We start from the raw sequence: 25,728 nt of genomic DNA, 5'->3' as shown, positions 1-25,728 counted from the left end.
ACTTGGAGGTGGAGCAGATAAAGCCACAATAAACAAAACAATGGCACAGCGGAGAGGAGGGAGGGAGAGGGCAGCGGGAGAGAGACGCGGACCTCACCGATGGTTATAATAACTTCGACTTTGTAAATTTGTCCTCCTAGATCTCTCAACTGCTTTTTTCCCCAAAAAAAGCTAACACAGAAGTGTAAACAGATCTGAAATTCCATCTGCAAGAAGCCAAGTCTGTAGCAGTACACATAAGCAAAGCAAACCCCAGCAGTCATTAATTTTAGACTTTCATTTACTTATTTATTTATTTATTTTAAGAAAACAACATCAGACATTTGAAATATAATTTACAGCTAGTCTAACAAAAGCACTTTACTGCTAAAGCTATTTCTGGGGCGGTAATGGCCCAGAATAGAAGATGAAAACAGTCATCTCAGAGCACATCTGACAACGTCGAACAGGAAGGGACCTACTTGCCTTAGCAATTTTCAGTTGGGAGTTTTATTTCACCGATAACCAACTGACAAGACCGCCAGGACTAAAGGGGTGAGTGAGTGTGTGTGCATGCACACACAAAAGCATGTGTGCAAAAGGAATGGTACATGTTAAACTGGACCTTTGGCATTAAGGACTAAGCCTCCAGCAGCAAAGGGGACCGTGTGCCCGAGGCAGGGTCCAGCGAAGAGGAATGAGAGGAGCAGAGCTCCTCACCATAGCGCTCTCTCCCTTGCCATGACAGAGATGCCAACTAGATGCTGACTCAACAGACAAATGACGTGAGTGGCTAATGTGTCTCGCCGGCCTTCTCCCACTGATAGAGCAAGGAAGCTTGCCTGCAGTGTCTGCATCTTCTAGAAACTCATGGGCGGCCTCTCCAGGCTCCTTCCCAGGACATGGCTGACAGGCAAACAGGCCTTTACATGGAGGGCCCCCGTATGTGCATTTTCGGGGGTAAGGGGTGATGAACCAAGGACCCTATGAGACTGTCTGGACAGGGTGCCCCACCACACAAGGCTCTCCTGTCCCTGTCCTTTAAGGCACAATCTTTCTAGTTATAACCTTGCAAGGCGCTTTTTGAGGCATAAGGAGGGATCGGTAGGGAGGAAGAAAGAAAAACATAGTGATATGTCCGTGGTAATGAGGGTCATCCTTGTCTCACCTGTGCCAGTTACTGACAAATTAATTATCTGAATGACCTTTGTGTTCCCCTAAAACATACCTTCCCACCTCTGTGCGTTCGCTCATGGGGAAAAATTCTTCCACTTACTTCTTCAGGTCCAAACCCTCCTGCTTTTTTAGGCTCAGGTCACATGCCTCCTTCTTTAAAGAGCTTTCTCTGATCTCACCTCCTCTTAAAACCCCCCTCACCCAGCAGGGCTCTCAATGAGCCCCACCCACGGTACTTAACCTGCTCTGACCTTGATTCACCACCTCTCGATCCAGTCTGCTGATCTCATGGAGGTCACGGGTGTGTGTGTGTGTCTGTCCTACTTATCTCTGAGGCTCCAGCTCCCAGCACAGAGCCCGACACCCACAGAGCACTCAACACCTCCTGGAAGAGTAAACTGACACCCACAGATCAGAATGAATGAGGCTGACATGAACGGCTCTTTGGAGTTAACTGCAGTTTGGATTCCTGAGAATTAAGGGGGAATCACGGAGAGGTAAGCATCCAGAATCACAGCTGTGTTTCCCTACTATGCTAAGAGCTAAGGCATAGCATTCCTATTCTCCAGGGTCTGGGGCTGGAAGGACTGCAAGAGTGTTCTAGGGCTAGCCAGCACTCAGACACCTTCTCTTAGCAAATATTTCCTTAGGGTCTGCTATGAGCCAGGCACAGTGCTGCGTGTTGGGATATACAAGCAAGAACAAGGTATGGGCGCTTGCCCTAAAGGAACTCCAAGGGCGCTGGGTGCAACAGCCAACACTCAGAAGGTACTCAATAAAGGAGTAAAATGGAAGAATGGATTAGTACACATATGGACCCATTACCACAATGCCACAAACCTGTGCCATTCCAGAGCTATATACAGGAAGGAGACAGAGCTGTGGGGAGACTGGTGGTGGGACAGGCGGTGGGACAGTATACGGTGGGGTCAGGGAATGGTGGCCTGATCATACCCCTCCTCTACTATGAGGACCAACAGGAAGATCGGGGACTTAGTGTCATGCAGTAAATGCTCAATCAATAGTGATGACCCTGATTTCCATCAGTTTTGGGCAGCCAGAGCTGGGGTACAGAGGGGAGCAGGCTGGGACAGACCTGCTAAGGACAAGAAGCTGGCACTGGGAAGCCAACGACACAACCAGAACCATTTCCTCAAAAGATGATTTTGACAGAGGGAGAACCTCAGTCAGGGACAATCACTGTGACAGATCCCCAGAGACAAACCTCGGCCACAAAGCAGCAACAAATCCCAACGGTAATCAGCTCCTGCTTATTTCCTGCCAAGCCAATTCCTGCTGCTTAGTTTTTCTCCCCTATTTGGAACCTAAAGTCTATTGTTCTCTAAGTCCCCTGTCCAGGAAACACATGGAAGTAGGAGTGGGTAGAAATGACAAAAAAAAAAAAAAAAAAAAAAAAAAAAAAATCTTCCCACATTCAGTCTCCAGAACACTCATTCCAGTGTCTAAAGTTTTCAAGTCTCCTCATACATTTATCAAATCCTCACCAAATGGCTACAGGTGGCAGGCTCTTTGTTAGGGTGAAACATTTCTAAAAATCCCGATTTTTAGCTCCTGCCGAGAGTCGAGCACCGCTGGCTTGTTAAGCCCACTGAGCCTGTGGCCTCAAGCCTGGGGCTTCCAACACTGGAGGCAGTGCCCTGGAGAACCCTGCGCCTGCCTAAGAGCATGGGGATCCTGCTTGCTGCCAGAGTCTCTGAAGACAAGACTGGCATTTCTAGGCCACACGTATCCTGCTCTGGAGCTCAAAAAGAGCTGGAAGTGGGGAGGCCACTCCTCTCTCTCTGCCTAAGGGTGGCCCAAAAGCAGGTGATAGAAAATGACTGACTTTACAAATGGTCTTGAGGAAAGATCTTAGTCCCCCCAAACCCCCCATTCCTCTCCATCCCTGCAGGCCCACAGCAAGCCTGCCCCTCCAAGCCTTGGGGCTGTGAGCCCCAACTGTGGGCCAGCTCCAGTGCTTACTAGCTGTGTGACCTTGGGTGAGTGATTATTGGTTGAGAAGTCTCAGTTTCTTTATTGGCAGAAAGGAGGGCAATTCCCCTTTGATGGGTTATTGTAAAGCATTAAAATAACAGATTGAATGTGTCTAGCACATACCTAGAATTTAGTAGATACTTAGTAGACCTGATTACTGATGAGTCATGCAGGCTTTTGTAGGCCAGCCTGGGAGTCTAGTCCTCATTGGGACACGCTGTTCAGTTTTGCCACACAAACGAACATTTGGAACACTACAGTGAGTTCCTGTAGAGGCAAATCCTCTGGCATCCTGGGGGGAGGGGGGCGGTGGCATCTGGATCGTCCTCTGCCACTTCAGTGCCATGAGTTGTTTGTTAGCTCTAGCACATTCCCACAGATTCCACTGCTTCCTCGCCACAAAGTACTTTCCATTTCCAAAAGTGACTTCACAGGGCTGCTCTCAGATTCTCCCCAAGGTGGTGAGGCCAGCATTGTCGCCCCTCTCAGACGGGCAGCAGGACCAGGGCTGGGGGCTGCTGCTTCCCTCACAACACTCTCAGGTACCCTTGCCTGTGCACAGCCAGGGCTTGGCCTGGGCCGAGGGCATGGGGGGAACAACATTTCCTCGATCATCTGGCAACCCCTGCCCCTTGTCTCGCCGGCCATGGTACAGAAAAGGGAGAGGACTTAGAAAACATGATAAAGGCATGATCTAGGGTGTGACTAGGAAGATAAGATGAGAGGAAAAGGCATGCTCCTCTGCCCTGGAAAGGTGCTCCCTCAGGAAAACACTGGCGTTAGAAGATGAAAGTTCATTCACTCCGCCCCTCCCTCAACACTGCCGGTGTGTCAGGCCCTGTGCTGGGGGCTGGGAGCATCTCAGCTTTGAGGACCCCACAGATGGTAAGGGAAGTAAGCAAACAAATGAAGAGTATGATGCAGAGGGCTGTTGCTGATGGGGATACTCGGTGTACCCCTCTGTGTTTTCTTCCATGTGGAGGGAGCCCGTGGAGTAGCAGCTAGGCCCTCTTTGTACCTCTTCCCCTCTCTTCTCCAGGGGAAGTGGAGAGCCCACTCCAAAGAGGCTTTGATGCAGGAAACGGGCACATGAGACGCACACGCTGCCTGCTTCTTCCTGTCTGGGTTCAGATGCCAGCCAGAAGCACGCTTTCTGTTCCCGGCTCTCAAGTTCCATGGGAGCAGGTTATGCTCTCATATGGGGAGGCCTGTGGGGACCAGAGCACCTGTGACAAGGTAAGTCAGTCCGTCCATGTGGGGTTCTGAGTTATGAAGCCCACTGTGTCCACAGAATCCATCTAGGTCTTAATCAGTAATAAAGATGGCCTCAGGACTCTGTATGCTTTTCTCCTTTGTCTTATCTCTCAGTCGGTTTAGGAGTTGGAGGTGTCATTTGTGGGGACCTTCGAATTACAGTGAGGACTTGTATCACTGACTGAGTGTTTTTATGAGCTCAGTGCTCTCTTCACAAAACTGCTAATCCCTATAACCATGGCTCACGGTAAGTGTCAGTAAGCTGACAGGTGACATTGGAGATCCCAACGGAAAGCTCCACCCTTGAAACCTTCTTCACAGAAACTTGTGCTGTAAGTGGCCTCAAAAGTTCAAGGCAGGATCCAAATTGCTGGCCACCCACCTCATACATTTCCAAGGACAGGAAACTCACAACCCCACGAGGCATCCTGCACCATCACTGCCCATCACTGATTAATGGAAAATTCTTTCTTCTGCTGACTTCCAAATGGTCTCTCTTACAGTTTCTAACTTCTCCTATTTCTATTCTAGCTCCATACACTAGGAGCATTCTTCCTGTCTTTCTTTCCCCTTACCTTGTGGGTCTCACTGATAGGTACTGGTTAGAGTATCAGGCAACTGTATTTTGAGACAGACCCTCTGAGGAAGTTCTCATTTATGTTACCTTAACTGACATTGAGCATCTATTCTGGAATGGAAAGGAGACAGAGTAACCTCTTTAAGAGTAAGGACTTTGGGACTGAAGAGATGTGCGTTTAAATCCTGACCACTTACTGGCTGTGTGACCTTGGGGTAAGTCACTTAACCATTCTAAGCTGCAATTACTTGAATAACATAGTTCAGAAGTTTTCTAATAGAGAAATTTGAGGGTTAAACAATGCATATAAGATTTCTAGGCACAATGCCTGGCACACAGTAAGTACTCAATAAATAGTGACTCTGATACAACTGCTATGTAATCAGGCCTTATGCTAGATACTGGGGGTGCAGAGATGAATACAATAGTCCCTGACACGTAGGACTATTGGCCTGGCAGAGGAGACACACACAAAGACTGATCATTCCAGAAGATCAGGCAGCAGATTTTCCCCAATCTGTTGTTAGCACCACCCTAATCTCTGGGTGACACAAACTCCCCAGAGCACACAGATCCCTGGAGGGACACTCACTCCAAAGAGAATGGGAGAACAGCAGCAGAGAACATACTCTGGTGCTGCCAGGGCCCTCTAGGAGCAACCTTCCCAGGGACTGCCAATCCTACCTCCAACGGCAGGGAGAGGAGAAAGAAGCCAGCTGGCTCCTGGAAACCACAGCTTTGACTGTGAGGCTCAGCTTACCTCTGCCCACAGGCAGGGCAGGTATCAGCTTATGTGGCCCATCTTCACACACCCCTCCACCACTACCTGATACATAATATTCTGCTATCGGGGCAAAACCTGATGCTAACATTTCCAAGGGAGTTCTGAATGTGCCCCTTCTCCCTGCTCAAAACTTTCAGTGGTTCTCTAGCACCTTGTGATGGAAATTCAAAACCCATACCTGAGCATTCAAGACCCTCTGGGGTCCAGCCCCACCTCTCCTTTCCTGCAATCCCCCCAGGTAACCTACACCTCACTTCAAACAAACAAACAAACAAACAAACAAACAAACAAACCTTGAATGTGCACCGAAAGTTTCTATTTCCATATCTTTGTTCTTTCCGTTTGTTCATCATCATAGCAAGATGGACTCCTGCCCATCCTTTCAGGCCCAGCCTGAACACTGCCTCCTCCATGAGGCCCAGGCATGAATGGCTGCTCTCTCCCTGTGGACTCTACAGATGGCACACACTTCAATGGCAGCAGCTACCACACCCTGCTTCCCATCACAGCCATCTGCGCCAACACTGGGTCTGCCCTCGCAGTCTGAGCATTCTGATGGTTTGAGCAGACCTCCTGTGGCATCTAGTCACAAAGCCTTATGTATGGCAGGAGCCGAATAAAGTCTCCTTGAACTGAAATGGAAATGTGAAATACACTGTATGCAATGAATTTTAGCTCCCAGGAGCTGACTCTGGTGTGGAGAAGCTAGAGAGAATCATGGAGTTGAAGAGAATCCAAGAATATCATGAGAGTCTCTGGCACAAAGTAGGCCAAATGAATGTCTTAAAAAAAAAAGGTGTGATGATAGATTTGTTTGCTTTACAACTTTGTATTAAAAGTCCATCAAATTAACAAGGGACCTAAGAGGTACAAGAATCTTGCTGTCTGGTGGCCCCTAGAAGGGAGAGATGTGCTAATGACTTAATGGCCTGGTTAGTCTGAGCTAGGCTCAGACTCAGGGCTTCAGACATTCAGTCACCCTCCTCACTAAACTGTAACTCCCGACTCTTGTTTTATGAAAGGCTGATGAGGTTACTGTGGCCACTTGGAAGCTCCATAGTACTTTCCACTATACAAAGCCTTTTATATGTGCTGCTTGAGATTTATAAGACTCAGACACATTCTTTATTCTGCATCTCTGAAACATGTAGCTGGGAAAAAGTCTTCCCCTCTCCTCATGTAATTTTCACCTTAGCAGAGCCCTATTCATCTTCGTTCTTGGGAGCATTATTTGAGCACCCACTGTATGCCATGAGTACTTATAAGTGAGATATTATTAGTTCTATTTCCCAGATGACAAACTTTGGCTCAGTGAGGTCAAGTACTTGTCCAAGGTCACAATGCCAAACTAAGACAAAGATGGATGTGACTCCAAGTTTTGGGATCTTTCCGCTATGGCAGGCTAACATGGACAGTGAAATAAAAGCTGTGTCCTTGGCACAAACTGCAGTCACCCTGGAAAACTACCAAGCTGGAATGATCACGCTATATTTTATTAGTTTAGACTATTAGAGCTGGAAGGAACCATTCTGCAGATAAGGAAATAAGTCCGGAGAAGTAAGAGTAAGTTCCCAAGGTCAGTCTAGTAGTTTTGGACAGAGCTGGGACTTGACTCTCCATCTCAACTCAGAGCTCATTTGACTGAATAACTAGAGGGAAAATCTCTATGACTTTTGATAGGCTGGCTGATTTGCCCTGGGGCTTTGTGATAACCCTGGAGAAGTGATAACTTTCCAGGGCCATTGATGTTTTAGGCCAGCATTGCCCAACAGACTGTCCTTGGGTCATGAGAATGTTCTAGATCTGTGCTATTGAATGTGGCAGCAACTGGCTACTGAGTAACTCAAATGTACTGTGACTGAGGAACTAAACTTTTCATTTTATTTAATCTTAATTAATTTAAGTTCAAATAATAGTCACTTGTGGCTAGTGGCTACTCTACTGGGCAGAACAGCTTGAGGCCCAGAAACAACATAAAATTACAGCATCTCAACCCAAGAAGGGACCTTTAGAATCATTTAGTCAGACTCCAGTCTGGTATAGGAACCCTTTCTACATCATCCCTAATGACCCCATTTGAATACCTTTGGCGATCAGGGACACACTAACACTGAAGGCAAATGTTCTACCCTCATAGCTTTGTAAGTTCTCTTTACAGGTTCTTAAAATATAGGATTGAGTTTTAGAGTCACATCAGACTTTTTCCTCCCTAAAGAACGGAAAAGTAACCATTGCAGGGTGAATATGTGAGTGGAGCATCCTGGACAGCATTGGCCTCTGGACAATCCCTTAGGGAGTCAGGTCTTTTAAAACCATGAGGCTGAGAGTCGGACACGACACAGCAGTGATGGGTTGATCAGAGTGGCCAAGAAAGAGCCACTATTTCCTGTGATCTGAATTTCTTTTTTAAGCAGCTCGCATCACGCTGTTGACTGTTTTTACACTTGTGGACTGATAAAGCCCCAAGCCCCATTCCACACACTTCTGAAAACCTACTTGTCCTCTCAACCTGGGCCTGTCTGACTTTATTCTGTAATACAGACACAGGACACTGTGGATGACCTCTAAGATACCGGAATCACATTAATCTCACTGGGTAGAGATGGTAGGGAAGCTATCTCTCAAACTCCTATCCCTGTATCTGAAATTATTCACTCAAAGGAAGTTAACAGCAGCCAAACAAATTCTCACGGGAGACAGAGAGCTGTGTGGTACAACTGGGTAAATGGGTCTCCAGTTTCCACTGGCATTGCCACGTGCCCTCTCTTGGCTCCTTGAGGATTTAGTGATCCAACTGCCCTTGCTGACCTTGGCGGGAAAGCGCTCCAGCACTGGCTCTGACTATCGCTGTAATGGGGGAGGAGAGAAAAATGCCTTTTATTATTAACAAGGTATGAGGGAGGCAGTCTATTATTTCTGGGTGGGGTGATATCCGTCAGCAAAAAATGATCTGCTAACTCTCCGGGAAGCATTAAGAGCAGTGATAGGAGAAATAATTGCTTATGCCAAGTGCAAAGAAAAGATGCCTCAGCGGAATAAGACCTTTAGCAAGGCAGGTGGATGCTGGGGGCAAGAGGCAAGGCTCCCTGATGACCCCTGGCAAGAGAAAGAAGCAGGAGGGGCACACTGGAACCTGCAAGACTCAAGTGCGGAAAGATCCCCTGAAGGCACCGTTAGTGCTATTAGAAGAATAAAGTGAAAATGGAGAAGTGCCTAAGCAGCATTGCAGCACAGAGAGGCTGGAATAGAGCTTGCTCTCCCTCTCCTTCCCGGAGAAGGGAGACTTTTCCTTAGGGAAAACCTTCATTCAACACAGCTTCCCCTTCTCTAGTCCTGCTCCCTCTGGAACTGGGCTCCTGCTTCTTACTCTCTCACCCCATTTCCTGACTGCGTGCTAACCCTCCAGGGTTCACTGAGTGGCAGGAACAGCCCTTCTGCCCCCTCATCCATGACCTAGTCCTGAAATCACTCACATCTCTGGTTTGCACAAGAGCTGTGCTCTGCGAATGTTTTACTTAAAGTGATGTTTTTATAGTTTGAATACTAGCTTAAGGCAACTGGTAGAAAAAGACAAGGCAGAAAACCATTTGCAAACATGTAACTCAATGAAAAACGGAAAGAAATATATAAAAATGGTAACCACATTGAGTTGGGAATGGCTGATACTGCCTTCATTATATAATGCATTTTTACCAATAATTCATCAATAAGCATGTCTTGCTTTTAAAATGGGTACAAAAAGCCCCCAAAAGGGCTGATGACAACCAGTGTCTAATGCTGACAGAAATCTACCACAGCAGCTGGCAAGCCTCTGGCTTCATTCATCAAACACCCCAAGTGGCACCCCATTGCCAGGTGGACCCTTCTAGAACTTCACTTTGGTCAGCTCCCTCTCCTGCTCAGATCTTGTACAGATCCCTACTTCCCTGCACCCCCTCCAAATCAAATGGGAACCCATGTAGCCACATGACCGCCCCATCGCCCCGAATTACAGTTGGTCCTTTGCATGTCTGTGTCTGCTATGAGACTAGAGCTTCCAGAGGCAGAGCAACAAACACTTCTCTAATCCCGAGCCTCAGATTTAGGATAAAATCCAAGCAGGGGTCCTATTACTGTGAAAGTTTTAGTGGGAGTAATTCCAAACCCTCAAGTCCCAACTGGAACCACTTTTGACTGAAGGGTCTCAGTGTAACTTGAACAGGTATCCAAACTTTGCATAAACATATCCCTCTTTTGAAGCACTATAGAACCATCCTATTTTCTTTGACCCTGATTAACGTGACAAAGAGCTGCACCACTGCAACCAGATTCAATGGAGTGCTTCTTAACAAGAGGCTGAAATTACAGCACAGACTCAGAAGCTGCTCTTTTGGAGCCCATGGAGAGGCTGAGGGCTGGGACAGGTATCGATGTGAGGACTAGGGGTCCTGGAAATCATTTTCTAGAATTCACAGCCATTTTACCCAATGCTTTCCAGAGTCTAAAGTGATGTGTGTTTGAGACAAGTGGGGAAAAAACTAAGCAAACCGCACCCCAAAGCCCTGTGTGCAGCAAATCATCTCCACTGGGCTCAGTGTTGAAATGTTGAGAAAAGACCCAGTTTCTCAAGTGAGGAGCCAGGCTGCTCTGGCAGGCTAGACGATGTAAGCACCATGCCTGTCTGGCACCCACGGATTGGAGAATTGCCAGGGCACTGCCTGGAAAACAGGGGTCTGAGGATAAGTGATCTGAAGTCAGGTCAGTGCTCAGGTTGGTGGCAGAAGCCCTGAATCAAAGGTCTGTTTACTAAGGACCTGGAGGAGACACGCAATTCATTTGTTTGCTTTTTTATCTCCTTCCCGTGCCAGCAAGTATAACCCGAGTGTGTGTGGAGCCAAACACACACCCACACACTCACAGGATGCACGTGCTGCTGAACAAACAGGCAGTGTGACATTCCAACACATACGACCGACTGCCAAAGTTCCTTCTAAAACATTATTTTGTTACACCAAATCTGACTACCAACTCTGTGATCCTATTAAGTCTCTTAACTTCTTTGGGCCTTGGTTTTCTCATTTGTATACTTAGCACCTCCTTACAGGGCTATTTTAAAAATTAGAGCTGAGGCCTTGGCTGGGTAGCTCAATTGGAGCATCATCCCAATACACAAAGGTTGCAGGTTTGATCCTTGGTCAGGGCACACACAAGAATCAACCAATAAATGCACAAATAAGGGGAACAACAAACTGACATTTCTCTCTCTCTCTCTCAAATCAATAAATTAAAAAAAATTTTTTAAAGAATTGAGTTGATCTGTATAAAGCACCTAACCCTAGGGATGCTTCAAGGATTAAATGTGATCAAGCATGTAAAGGAGTTAGAATAGTGTTGGACACAAAGTAAGTACTTAATAAAATGTAGCAATACTATTATTATTTCCTTTCAAGCTTATGATTATATACTAAGCAGCTCCTCTTCCACCAGAACCCTTCACAGAACTCAACTCAACCGCTGGCCACTTATGTGGCTTTGGACAAGTCACTTCACCTCTGTTAGTCTGATCTCCGAGATGAAGGGTGGGAACCTGGCCATTCTCTCCCACTAAAGAAGTTGTAATCCAAAGATCTACCCCTCTGCAGTCCCATGCTGGCAAACCTGTACTAGACAGTTCCAAGGAGATCTCTGTAATGCATGCTTCCCAAGAAGATACTTGTTTTTTCCAGACAGGCAAGTTATCTACTGTCATCTACACTAGTCATTGCGTCTGACTCAGGAATCACACACTCTTTCTCTGCTTTAATGCTTTGTCAATGTCTAGACTATATTCTTGAGGACAGAGGTCTGGCCTTACCCTCCACATGCCCTCAGCATCTGCACAGTCACAGTCACATTACACACCCCTTAATAACGGGGAAATGAATATTTGTTAACAGGGGACCATTTTGGGGGGCACCTTTTACTAGCAGCTCAGTAATGAGTCTAAATTTGAGTTCAGAGGCTGTCAACCGCTTGCCCACGGGTCGGCTACTAAGTTATATCTAGCCCACCGACACAATGCTTTAAAATGTTTTGAGTTGGTGTCCAACCTTTAGAAACTGGGAGGTTTGGCATAAAAAAAAAAAAAAAAAAAAAAAAAAATCTAGATTTCAGTTTCTATTGAACAATTGGAAGCTCTGGCAATGGTCTAAGCTTAAACAATCAGCAGTAGCAAAAAGTTGCCCTTTTTACTGCTGTACAGCTCACGACAGCTTCCACCAGTCCCCAGCTTTCCAGAACTACCTCTGAATCCAGCTGTTGATCATTAACCTTCAAAGATTAAGGATAACACTTGGTGCGCCTGCATCTATGTTGTGTGTTACATTTAAGGTAGTGTGTTTTGCACAAAGCCCTCCGATAATGCTCCATAAATGTGAGAAGAAGGGACACAAACTTGACTCAGGTTTGCAAACACGTACTTCATAGTTTCAAGGAGATTTCTGTGATGCATGTTAATAAAAAACACACTTGTTTTTTTCCAGATAGACAAGTTATCTATCCCTTCATGGAGTCAGAGTAGAGAGATAAATCTCATGTCACTTAGCAAAGCAAACTGAAGCAGAAGAAGTAAACAGAGGCCTGAAAGGCAGAAAAGCAATTTTAAAAAATTAATAAATGATGAGACTATTAACAGCATACAAAAAAGGTTTGCTTTTTTTCCTCCCTTTAATATGATTTTTACCTTAAACACTGTGTCCCTTTAGGAAAGGGAAGAAAAGTTAATAAAGGAACCTATCACTCAAACTTAATTTTAGTATGGCAAATAAACTGCTTTAATGAAAGGGCTGAAATCCCCAGGTTTTGCACATTAAATTTTCATTTGTCATGGAGAATGGAAATTATTGATTCAGTCATGGCATCGTGCATTTTGAATCCTACAATGCCTTGGAAGCCCACTTTATTGCTGGGTGCGAATGTTTTGGCAGCGTTTTGATGCAGGGTGAGCACAGGGTGGGTGAGGGGAACATAGAGAAGGGGAGGGGGCAACTGGCTCTTCACAGAAAGAAAATAATCAATGTTCCTTGTCATGAAGATCCACTTAGACAAAGCACTACTTCTGATGGCATGATGGGCCAGAGATGCATTCTGAGATCAGAAAAGCTGGGTTCAGTCAGTCTTTTGGGAAATGTCTACAGCTTCATGGAATACTGAAAACAAAACAAAACAAAAACATGCAGAATGGATAGCTGATGATTTGATCCTAAGCTCTTGGGGAAGTTTGGATTTCAATAAAACTGCAGAGCAAAGAAAAGTTTCTTTCTCACCTCAGGGTGTCCATCAAGGGAAGAGTAAATGCCTGACATTCTAATGCTGGATAGCACAGAAAAAATCAATCAAACCCACAAATACAGCTCGCAACCTCGTGTGGCCTCATCAAAGAGTCAGGTGACATGAGCATCCCGTCTTTACTTAAAGCACAAAAATAGGTATGATTTTCCTTTGAAAGAAATTAATTCTCCTGTCTCTCAGAGGACTACTCCATAATTAAACAACTCTCAATTATTTCCCCCTTAGAGAACTCATAGGGATTGATTCTAAGCTGAGAGTGAGGCAACCAGGATCAGGCCCATTTTGGGGTCTCTGTGTACCAGGGGCTGTATAAGATCAGGAAAGCAATCATCTTTAGAAATAAACTAAACTCAGTTGGTAAAATAAAAGTGTTTAAGGAAGGACAAAAGGATAAAAGGAAGAAAGGAAAGGAGGGAGAGTAAGTAAAGGGAGGGAGGGTGGGAGGGAGGGAGGGGTGGAGGAAAGAGAAAGAAAGGAAGGAAGGAAGGAAGGAAGGAAGGAAGGAAGGAAGGAAGGAAGGAAGGAAGGAAGAAAGGCAATCACATAGTATATTCCAAAAAGAGAAGGCTTTGTTTTGTTTTGGTTATGTTTTTATTTTGATTACCTCACGACTAAGATGACCTTATACCCCTAGCCTCCTCTGTCAGTCCAGATGTTGGAAAAGTAGCCTTGTTGAACTAAAAAGTTTTTGTTTTGTGTTTTCAGACACTGAGACCTGGCGCCATCTATAGATTTCCATTCTGGGAGAGGTTTCTCTTTTGTCCTACTTCGCGTCAGACTTGCTGTTGTGAGGCTGAGAGTGCCCAGGAGACACCTCCCCATGGTTTAATAGGCTATGAAGAATGGGACTCATTAATCGGCTGGCAGCTGACCCCAAACCGGATGTTAGGTGGGGAAGAGGGGAAAGGAGGTGGAGGAGGAGGCAGACTTCATTCAGGAGCTCACCACTGCCTGTCAGAAGGGAAAAAAGCAAACAGCACCACCTCCTGAAGGATCCCCATAAGGTGAAGTCTGATCCGAGAGAAACCTCGGTCTGGAGAAGCAGGCCCTGGGTAACCATTTTTCAGTTTCAACTGAACCCTTCCTGAGATAGCATGTACCGGTTGGATTATTTTCAGATGGCTGGAATGTTACTTTTTCTTCCAGTCCTTTACTATGTTTCCGACATAGGTTTTATACACTATTACACGCGTGTGCTTATTTATAACTGATTTTTCCTTTTCAAGTCTCAGTTAGGAGGGTCCTCTCCACCTTTGGGTCAAACCAAGCTGCTCAGCCTGGCAATTGAGGCCCCTGCCTCCCCCGCCTCATCTTCTCATTACCTCCCCATCCAGACTTAGGCCATGCTATTCTAAGTGCTGGTCCCCATTCACAGTGTTCATGTCCATTTTTACAGCTTTCCCTGGAACAGCTCCCTTGTCTCAGCTTCTTCCCGGAGCTCAGTTCTGGCTGTGTCTGCAGACCCAAGTTCACAGGCCTCTAGGTGGGGGTAGTCATCCCGACACTTTGTCTGCCCTCCGGACTGGAGGTCCCACAGCTTCTGTTCCCTGTACTCAGCCCTCACCTCACTTTTCTGTAATGATCTGTGTTCCAGGTAAATGTTCTTTGACTAGATCAAGAACATCACTTCCAGCTCCCTCATAACCTTTATTTATTAGATCAAAGGGATGAAATTAACCAATGCCCCCCCAATCAGGAGCCAGCATATCACCTCTTACCTTTATGGTTTTGGTCTGGAGTCTGAGTCCATTTAAAGTGTTGATGGCTTTCTCTGCATCCTTTGGATCAATATAGTTAACGAATCCATACCCTAAACTCTGCCCTGTGGAAACATTTTTTAAAAAGGAGAGAAAGAAAGAGACAGAGAGAAAGAGAGAGAGAAAGAAAGAGAGACAGCTCAATATCTTTACAGAGGTAACACTTTGCATTGCAGTGAATCCAAACCCTCCTCTAGTATATGGTTTCTTTTATATCAGGGTTTGCACTCAGGTTGAGAAATTTCAAATTCTTTCATGTCTTATTCTAGTCAGCTTTTAAATTCACAGGAGTTGCCCAAGCTGGGAACGGGTAAGTGCCCCAGCACATCCACACCATGTATACACACATGTCCACTTAATGGCAGAGAGTCAGGACAGGGTAGTGGAAAGAGAACAAATGTCATCTGTTAGAAGAGAATTGACCTGGGGCCCGGGGGCTTTCCCTGTCAGCTGTGTGACTTTGGAGAAAAGTCATTTAATCTCTTGGTTTTTCTCCCCCAATATCTCTCCTCTGAAAATAACAGACCTTGCCACACACAGGTCTGAGAGGGTTAATGAGATGTCGTATATAAATGCGTACCAAGTACATTGCCTAGAGCATAGTAGCTGTTCAACAAAAGACAGCTATGCTGTGCTCAGTCCCGTAAAATGGGGGCCAGCGCTGGAAGCAGGCGCTCTGTCTGCTGCCTCAGCCGCGCCAGCCACGCCCAGGCCGAGGAGGCAGCAGGATCCCAGCAGCAAGGGCTGCAGGCACTACAGGGATGGACGGCTCGGCCGGGATTTAAAGCAGTTGCTATGAGTCATTCATTGCCTCCATCATCTCCGCAGCCCAACAACAAAAAGGGGGTGGGTTCTATTGGAAAGAACTGGGGAGCCCCTAAATCACATCGGGTGGGGGTGTGCAGAGGAAAGCTTCGAAGACGATTTAGCTCCTTTTGGTGGAGGTGGCATCGACTTGTCTGCAAAGAGAGGTGGCAAGTGACAGGACATCCTTCTAAGTGAAATTAAAGTAACGTGTTTGCGATTGTGCCACTTATTATAAATAGTCCATCAGCTCTGTCATGTGTCATCAGCCAGAAATACCACTAGGTTAGGAAACTTTACATTTTCTGACACAACCCTTAAGAAACAGAGCTCAGGGTGGCTGCGAAACCAACCCGAACTTCCCAGGCAACGTTACTGATTTGTGGGCGGCCGCAGAGCCGAAGGGGAGGAAAATGACGGGACATAGCATGTCAGGGAGGACTGATTCCATAAAGTCCCCTTTGCAGTGCAGGGGCCAGGGCTGGGAGACTATACAGCAAAAAGCCTGCCATGTCCTGGTGACAGGAGCCCAATTCAGCAGCCAAAAAAATCCTTCCAACAGCTTCTGTTTTGCTGGTAAAGTCTGTGTTTGGGTTGGTTGTGGGAGGGAACCTGGAAAACAAGTTGGGTTCTGGATCTGAACATGGGTGACTTTGTTATCCTTTATGGGAAGGAAACAAAGAGAATCACGAGGAAACTCAAATGCGTTTTTATGAAAAACCCCAAATGACAATTTCTTCCACTAGGATATTCCTTTGTGTTTTGGAATAACAGGGTGAGAACAGGAAAAGACAGGGGCAGGGGCAAACTTGGCCAGGTATGCCCTTCAACAGCCAGAATCAGTAACTGAAAAAGGAGAGGAGAAGGCTGAGCTCCCTCCAGCTGCTGGGACCCTTCTCTCCCCATTTCACTGTGTTTGTGTATACGTGTGTTGTGTGTGTTTGTGTGTACACAGAAGAGTAAGCGTGAGAGAGAAGTGTGTGTGAATTATAAGACCCTGCCACATGTTCCAAGAAAATTTCGGCACACCAAAAAAATAAGAGACTAATTTCACTGGTTAAAAAATATCATTCACCCTAAATTTGACTCTACCTCAACAAGCCTAACTAAATTTCCCTAATTAAATCCATCTTCATCATGCACATTTATTAGTCCTATTTACCTTGTATATAAGAGAAACCTTAAAAACTAATGTATTAAAGTATTTTTACAATTATTTATTTTAAACAGTCATACACCAAGTTGAGCTACTTTAAAGGACATTTTAAAGCAATAATCCCAATGATAAACCTCAGGTGTGAGTCCTAGGAAATGGGTCGGCAAATCTATCCAGCTAAATTTAATTTGTATAAAATTTAAAAAATATTGACAAAGCACTCACCACTTAACTGCAAACATTGGACCTAAATTCAAATAGTTTGTAATTCATCATTATGATGGAATAACATGTGGAAGAATTTATTGTGCCTACCAGTGATGCATGTTCCCTGATATACTATCTTTCTTTCTAATTATTCATATATTTACAGAAATCTGAAGTTTAGTGTGGCTATGATTTTTACATTCTATATTTCATCTTTATTTTAGACCTTTGCTGCAGGAGGAAGGAAAACACTGTCAGGTACTAGGAAGGTTCTGAAGATCAAGTGAGGAAAGAACTTCTGTGTCATATCTACCCACCTGCCTGCATCAGTCCCAAGCCTACCATCACCTTAGTACCCGACTGCAATTAGCACCTCTGCGTTATCGTTACTTGCTCTAGATTTAGAGAGAGACTGCACTTAATATCAAGAATGAGGGTGCTTTAGGAAAAGTAAAAACCAGTGAACAGCATTGCAGATAGGAAGGGGAAAATGATTGGAGATCTTCCTTGATATAAAACAATGAATTGCAAACTCTAAAACAGAACACTGCATCGAACAAGAGCAGGACAGAGGTGGAAACACTTGCCTGTGAATTGAAAGGTATGAGATAAACTGGCATCACAGTGAAACTACCTGTGGTTAACCTATTTCACAAATAGGCTTCTTCACGTGCCTCTCACTATCACAGAAGGAGTCCAGCTGAGTCTAATAGAAAGTACTCTGTGGAACTAAACATTCTCTTTACAGTAGTGTATAGAGGATTAAATCTCTAGGTAGAAAATATAAAAACCCAAGACTCATTTCTTCCAGAAACTGTTTCAGTAGTGGGGGAGAATAAAATAAGGAATAATTTTATGGTTTCATTTTGGTGGCCATATATTGGTGATGGGTTACAGATTTGCAGTTCTGTATTTAAATCTACATAGAAAAATACAGGTGAAACACATCCACAAAAATGCCAACACTATTTCCATGGGAACCAGGAGAGTCCCCATGCTGGGAAGGCCCAAGAGACCCAGTCAGGGGCCCAGAGGTAAGTGTATATGTATCTGCATCCCACACATCGATGAGGTCCTTATATTATTCTTTTTCCCCCAAATAAGCTGTAGCAAGATTTGACTATATAGGCATAGCGACAGTATTTTTAGAACAGAAAATTAAACTGCATTTTTGCTCTCAGTTTATAAATTTATTGTGATAGCAAGTTGAACAAATCAAAAATCAAATCACTGAAGTTATGTTTATCGAATCATCAATAAAAATAAAGATATTATGAAATAAAGACTGCATCCACATTTAGAAACTATGGTGAGTACCTGGCTTGTTGATGCTCAGGAGACCTACAGCTCTTACATGTGACCAGTCCTTGACAGTCCTGTCCAGCAGGCATGGGGGAGGGGTCTCCGGGCACCATGCATGGGGAAGACATGCATTCTCGGCAGTTTGGGATAAAAACTTAAAATCATAATGTAGTTTCCAAGGGAAAAGTGTTATACATAATGCCTACATTTTAAGGCATTTCAGTGGTTTTGGATTAAACAGTTTCTTTTATTAACAAGCATTTCTTAAGTCTGGACCTGAATATTTCTGTTTTTATATACCACACATGCACACACACAAACACACAATATGTTCTCCTAGTATGACACGGCAAAATCTCTATTCTGTTATAATAATTTGTTTACCGATCCTCTCCCCTTAGACACCAAACACTTCTCCCCACATGAACTAGCTTATAAAAGTGCATCTTTGGCCCTGGCCAAGTTGCTCTGTTGGTTCAAGTATCATCCCATACACCAAAAGGTTGCAGGTTCGATCCCCAGTCAATGTTTCCCTCTCACATCAATGTCTGTCTCTGTCTCTGTCTCTGTCTCTCTCTCTTTCATCAATAAATATATCCTCAGGTGAGGATTAAAAAAATAGTTTGTATCATTGAACACAGAAGATACTCAAGGAATATCTGCTATGTGAAAGAAGGGATAAACACATTTGTACGAATTCTTCATTTCTGGAAGCATATGACGAGATGTTTTTATGTTTGGGGGCAGAAGAGGTAGAGGGAGCAGGTACCTGGGGAATAAGCTATCATCGGGGGTAACTAGAAAATAAAACACAAACAAAAAGTGTCCTGGGTGGCTTCTCCTCCAGCATAGTTCAGATGAACAATAAAAACCATCCCTGCCCACCTTTCCACAGAGATTCTGAGTTTCCAAAGTGCTTTCCCACCCATTCTGTCACATTGGATTCTCAGAACAGCCATGTGGGAGAGCTAATAATCATTTTATGAATGTGGGAGCTGAAGCTCAGAGAAAACAGTGATTTGCTCTTTTACAGAGTTGGATCTTAGTGTACATCAGGGGTTGGTAAAATTTTTAATGCATAGGGTGAGAGAGTAAATAGTTTAGCATTGGTGGGTCTTCAAGTCCTTGTCATTACAACTCTGCCACTGTAGCATGAAAGCAGCCACAGACAGCATGTTAACAATGAGTGTGGCTGTGTTCCAATAAAACTTTATTTTGAAAAATGGACAGTGGGCTCATTTGGCTTTTCAGTCATAGTTGGCTGCATAGATCTAGATCTCTTGACTCCAAGTTCAGTACCCTTTGCCACAACCAGTTACTCCATTTGGACTAAAATGTTATTGACAAATATTTTGAGGCCCTGAAGTACTTCTGAAGCTTTTCTGAATCACCTAAGAAAAAGTAGTTTATCTTCGATAGTTTGTGTTAAGTATTTTAAACATGTACTCAAACTGTAAGAAGGGTTGCCATCATAGCTGATTATAAGCCCTCATTTTCTCATTCTGGACAGAAGTTGTTTTCCCTTGCCTTTGAGGTCCTGGGGGTTATGGCAGCAGGACTCCAAACGTGACATCCTCATGGCTGGTGGCAGCACTGGAGAAGCTGTCTGTCCCCGTGCAGGGCTGGCTGGAAGGAACCTCAGCATTTCTGCACTGCTAACCTGCACAGCTTGCGCTTTCTGTCTTCAAAAATCATGATTCTCCAGAAACCTAACAGTTACTTTCCCTCATCTGCAGAGCCCCCAAGAGGGCAGCCAGATGGGTAGCTGCTGTTGATGAAAACTTCTGAGTTGAGTAAGGAATTTTTGTGGATGTCAGAACCCCTAGCTCAGGCTGAAATTCTGTTCTCAAAGCACATGATATAATCCCCAGTCACCTCCAGATCACCTGCATGGCGGGAATCCACATGCCCGGTTAACCTCAGCCAACTGCATGTCCTAGGGCCCCTCCCTGCCAGCCCTGAGGTGGCTTTCCTGGCTGTCAGGTGCCTTGAAATTTACCTGAACTCACCCAAAAGAGGGTCAGAGAGCTCTGCGGCTGTTACTGCATATGTACATGTGTATGGCTCAAACGATATTTTCTGTATAACATTGGTTAAGTCATTTAAGCTTCATCAGTCTGTTCCCTTATCTGGAAAAACGGGGATAATCCCTTATCCTCACAATCAAAGGATCACTCTGAGGATTATCTATATTAGCATGTGGACGAAGAACAGCTACAATTTATTCAGTGCCTACTTTATGCCAGTCACTATGCTCAATGGCCTAGTAAGAGTGCCCAATTTAATCCTGTGTGATATGGGCACATGAGGCCCATTGTGCAGATAAGGAAAGTGAGACTAAGAAAGGTTAAATAACCTACCGAGAATCAACCAGGAAGTAGGCTCCAGGGCTAGGACTTGCATGAGCCCCCTTCTGTGGGACATCCCTGCTCATGCCTTTTCTCTGTGGGATCTGGCCTCCATGCAAAGGCACAACAGAGTGCCTGGCATCAGGTAAGAACTCAAGGGGAGGCACACACCCTATGTTGGGGTATCTTCCCCTTCTTAACACTGACTGGGATGCTTTGAGGTTCTGGAGCATCCATGGCTCTGCCACTACTGTGAGAGTTTACGTATGTAAACTCTGAGTCTTGGCTTTTCTCCTGCAAACTCAGTGTTTGCAAAGCCAACTAGTCAGAGGAGTTCTTTTCTTTTAGTAGTTCACACAGTTGTTTAAAGCCTTACTGCTCTAAGTATGATCCCTATACCAGCATCATTAATGTCACCTGGGGAACTGTAAGAATTGCAGCTTCAGCCTATTGCTGTGTGACCCTGGCTAAGTTACATTACCCTTCCCGCACCTACATATCTTACCCAGAGTCACAGGGAAAGGAAGCTCTGAGAGAAAAGCTCTCGGAATTTCTTAATGTTTGCTATTTCTTTTCATCCTCAAATTTTGCAGTTCTACTTTGCCCCTTTCTGTTGCAGTAATCTCATCTGTAAAATGGACTTAATATTACTTTTATTTTCATCCAGTTAGTAGAAGGACTAAAAGTGATAATACTACATACAAAGTGCCTGGCATATAACAGATGCTCAGTAGGTGGTCCCTTTTCTGCCTTCTCCCAGCCCCATTAGGTACTGCCTTACACTACTGCTTACAAGGATGCTATCTCCTCAGTGAGGCCCAGCCTCCTTGAAGGTGAAGAATGTATCTGATGCTTTTCGTTTGTTGCAGCATATAATGCAGCAGGCACACAAATTCCACATGTAACTGGCATCTACTACATGCTCGATGCTATGAGTGGGCCCCAAAATGACCAAGAATTTATTCCTGCCTTAAGGGGACTTATTATGCAGAAGGGAAAGACAAATATAAGAATTAATTAAAGTTCAACAAGAATAATAAATATACTAGAGATTTTTTTAAAGCTATATATATGAACAGAGAGGAGGTGGAAACTGACTTTAATTAAGCAGAGTAGGGAAGATGTCCTGGAGGTAGGGACATTTGAAGTGGGCTTTGAAAAAGAGTAGAATTTTGATAGGGTTCCCTTATCAAGGGATGAGATTGCAAACTGGGGGCTGAATTCAAGCACTATACTAATTTATCCCATAGATATTTATTGAGCATTTATTATGTGCCAGGCATAGTTCTGCTCACTGGGAATATAGCAAAGAACAAAAAAATACTTGTTTTTTTTTGCCATCAGGTTTGGGGTGAGGGCGTAGGACAAGAAACATATAAATAAAATATGAGGTTTGTCAGATGATGGTGAGTTTAGGGAGAAAATAAAGCAGAGAAAAGGGGAAGACAGTGTGGGTGGTGGGGTTGCAATTTTTTAATACAGTGGCCAGGTAAAGCCTCACTGCTAAGGTGGCATGAGAGCAGAGACCTGAGGGAAAGGAGGTAGCCAGTCCCCCTGCTGGAGGGAAGGGCATTCTGGGCAGCTGGAATCTCAAATGCAAAGGCCCTGAGGCAGCAACATGCTTGGTGTGTTGGAGCAATGGCACAAGTGAATGTGAGAGCAACTTACCACTGCACTTGTCAAATGACTGAAAAGAGGAAAGGGCACCGCTGGCTCCTTCAAGCTGACTCCATGGTGCTGCGGAGTAAGACGTGTGTGAGAATCACTCTAGCCCCTCCCCCGGGCCTTACAGACCAGATGAACATTCTCACTGACACACCTTTTCAAAGGGATCTCTTAATGTGTCTCTATTCCCCACTAGAGAGGGACAACTGGAGGCCAGAATGTTATTTTATTTATCTCTGTACCCCCAAGACCTACCAAAGTGACCATGACTTTTTTGGACATCAAGTAAATGCTCATTGGTTGAATGAATGAATGAATATTATCTATTTATATGCATATTTAGCCCTGGCTGGTTTGGCTCAGTGGATTGAGCGTCGGCCTGCGAGCTAAGTGTCGCTGGTTCGATCTTCCAGTCAGGGCACATCAGAGAAGGAAAACTCTGATTCAAAAAACCTCCGCTGCCTTGCGGCATACCTCTTCAGGGGAAAGGCTAAGGGAGTAAACCCCGACAGAAAATCCGGAGCCGGAGTCCCTAAGGCGGTTCGACGTTGTAGTCAACACCGACAACTCCTGCGGCGCACCTGAAGCCAAGCTGTATTGACTCCGTCTTTCCCTTGGACCCTTCAGCTGCGAAGAGAGGGGGGGTCTGCTGCATGGGCAACAGCAGACCCTCCATATCACCCTGCCCAGGCTCTGTAGCTTCAGCTTCACTGGAGAGGACACTCCAGCGTCATCGCAAGATGTCGATTCAACACGGGAGGAGACAGATACCGTGTCACTCCCGAGTCGGACTGCACAACCATTCTCGGCGGTGCAGATAGACACTTAAGAAGCTACACCATCGTCTCTCGAGACGGACGGCTGCCGATATGCATATTTATATCCTCTTAATCACCCTCTGTCTCCCATATACCAAATAGAAAGGGACCAGGAAGAGTGGCAAATCTCTTGCCAGGGCCCCACCTGTGTGCAGATGCTCCTGGGGGTATGAAAACAGTCCCTGTGAGACACAGCTGAAGGACTGTGGTCTTAGTGTGAAGGAGAGAAGACTCCAGGGGTGCTCAAAGCCCCTTCCAATATTTGAAAGGCTGTCATAGAAAGGCAGGGGTAGATTTACTCTGAGGGGCCCCCAGGGAGAAAATGAGAATCAGGCAATAGAAGAGAGAGTGGATTTTTGCTTTGACGAAAGAAAGAACTTTTTAAGAATGATTTTGTTAGGGTGTGGGCTTCCTTGTTCAGTGGAGAGGGTCCCATGACTAGAACTGTGACAAATGTGAAGCCAGACCTACATTTTATCAGGAGATGATACAATATTTAGAAAGTACTGACCCATAAGATCCCTTGTAATGATAAGATTCAAAGGTTCTAAATTATTATTATTATTATTATTATTTTAGAGAGAGGAGAAGGGAGGGAGAGAGAGAAGAGAAACATTGATGTGAGAGAGAAACATGGATCGGTTGCCTCTCTTATGTACCCCGATGGGGGACTGAACCTGCAACCCAGGCACGTATCCTGACTGGGAATCAAACTGGTGACCTTTCAGTTTGTGGGATAATGCCCAACCAACTGAGCCACACTGGCCAGGGCCCTTATTTAAACCTTAACAACCTTGGAAGCAGACATTTCTATCCCTGTTTTATAGAAGGGGAAACTGAGGCCCAGAAAGAAGTAACAAATCCAAGGTTATTTTGCTAGAGAATAATAGCCAGAGCCATACCCCTGCCTTCCCATGACAGCCTTTCAACTGTGCCCTGGTTTTCTGAATATAAGGTCTGTCCAGAAACTATCTATCCATGTAATATAAAAAATAGAGACATTATTGAAGAAGGTACAAGATACAAGAAACATTGTACATAGGACAATGATGCCACAGTCCCCTTCAAAGTTACAATCTTCTTGAGGAAATCTGGTTCATCGGTAGCAGTTTGAATCAAGTCATTAACAACTGCAGCACGATGTTCCATCTGCTCTGGTAGCAGAAGCCGCAGAACAAATTTTGTCACGACACATTTCATGCCAAGATCCTCCATCAAAATCTCAGACACAGTAGTTTTTGGAATCCCCAGATCAGCTTCTGGTTCTCGCACTGTCTGTTGCTGATCTTTGTTGCATGCAGACTGTACACGTTTAATATTGTCAGGTGTTCTGCTTGTTGCAGGCCTTCCAGATTGTGGATCACTTTCAGCAGATTCTCGACCATCTTTGAAGTATTTGTCCCACACTTTTATTTGTGCTGCACTCATTGCATTGTCCCCGAAAACCTTCTGAATCGTCCAAATAGTTTCCACAGAGGAATGTTCAAGCTTAATCGTTTTTAATATAACGGCCACACAGTACACATGCTCAATTGATGGTGTCTACCGCGCCCACTGACTAGTTCAGTGAAGTCATCATTATTCACGCATGTGTATTCCACTCCACTCTCCTTGGCTGCCAGGTTACATCGATGTGGTGCAAACCATTCTCATTATATTAACAATGGCTGAACTTTTTCCAGACAGGCCTCTTGTATGTGCTCATCTGTGTGCTAAACACCTGGCCTGACACAGCACAATGTACCTGAGACTTTGAGGGAGACTGTTTTCTAGTAGTATCTCCAAGTTCTCACAATTTACATTTAATTCCAACATATACCCCAAAGTATCCCGTTCCCACTTTCCAACTTGGTGTGTCTGTCAGACTGGATCTGGTAGATCACAGAATGACAGTCTTGAAAAGGACTCAAGTATCAATCATCTTCAAGTCTCTCCTTCTCCAGATTTGTAAACTGAGAACCAAGGAAGAAGCAAGGAGTTCATGATCTAGTAGGAAAGCAACAACTATGAATCAACAATGATAGTCTTAGAGTATGGGTGAGTTTATGACAGTGAGAAGGAGTGAGAGCTTCTGGAAGATATATGAGCTGAGAGTACCTTGCAAAGACTGGGAGGAAATACCCAGGCAAAAGACAGAGAAGAGCACCCCAGGGGGCAGCATGGGCATCTATGCCTTCAGGAAGAAGGACTGCCACTGATTTTATAGCTGTCACTTCCAGAAGGCCCAGAGTTGCTGATACCAACCTGGACTCTCAATGCTGTCTCTAAGCCTAATCTTGCTCAGATGCATATATGAGACCTCCCCATACCTCTGGCAGAGACTCAGGAATCATTTAGACATCAGAAATTTTTAGTGTGTCTGCTCTCTGCCAACAACAAACACTATTTTAAAGGACTCAGCCTTCCTTATTCTGAATTCCCAAAGTATTTAAAATTACATTGATCCAGTACTTGGTTATTTCCAGAGGCTACATCCTAGCTTCCTAAGTAGATGTAATTTCCTAGAGGTTGAGAACTCTTCACGTGGCATCAAGATGGCAGCAAGCAAAGCATTTGACCCACAGTGGGCATTCACCATGAGCCCATTGAACTAAATGT

At 44.8% G+C, this 25,728-nt stretch overlaps 1 protein-coding gene across 2 annotated transcripts in view; it reads right to left on the bottom strand.

The window, feature by feature from the left end:
• The window catches only part of ELAVL4 (ELAV like RNA binding protein 4), an 87,745-nt gene that overhangs the window by 10,285 nt on the left and 51,732 nt on the right, over positions 1-25,728 (bottom strand). For both annotated transcript variants that reach the window (XM_090269429.1, XM_090269430.1), the window contains exon 3: positions 14,792-14,895. In XM_090269429.1, the coding sequence (XP_090125555.1) occupies positions 14,792-14,895 (104 nt within the window). The remainder of the gene's footprint in view (positions 1-14,791; positions 14,896-25,728) is intronic.

Source organism: Furipterus horrens, unplaced genomic scaffold (assembly GCF_987537825.1).
Source record: "Furipterus horrens unplaced genomic scaffold, mFurHor1.1.pri manual_scaffold_3, whole genome shotgun sequence".
In the NCBI taxonomy this organism is placed as follows: Eukaryota; Metazoa; Chordata; class Mammalia; order Chiroptera; family Furipteridae; genus Furipterus; species Furipterus horrens.
The sequence above is the reverse complement of the archived record's forward strand: the minus strand, read 5'-3'. Positions and strand labels throughout refer to the sequence as shown.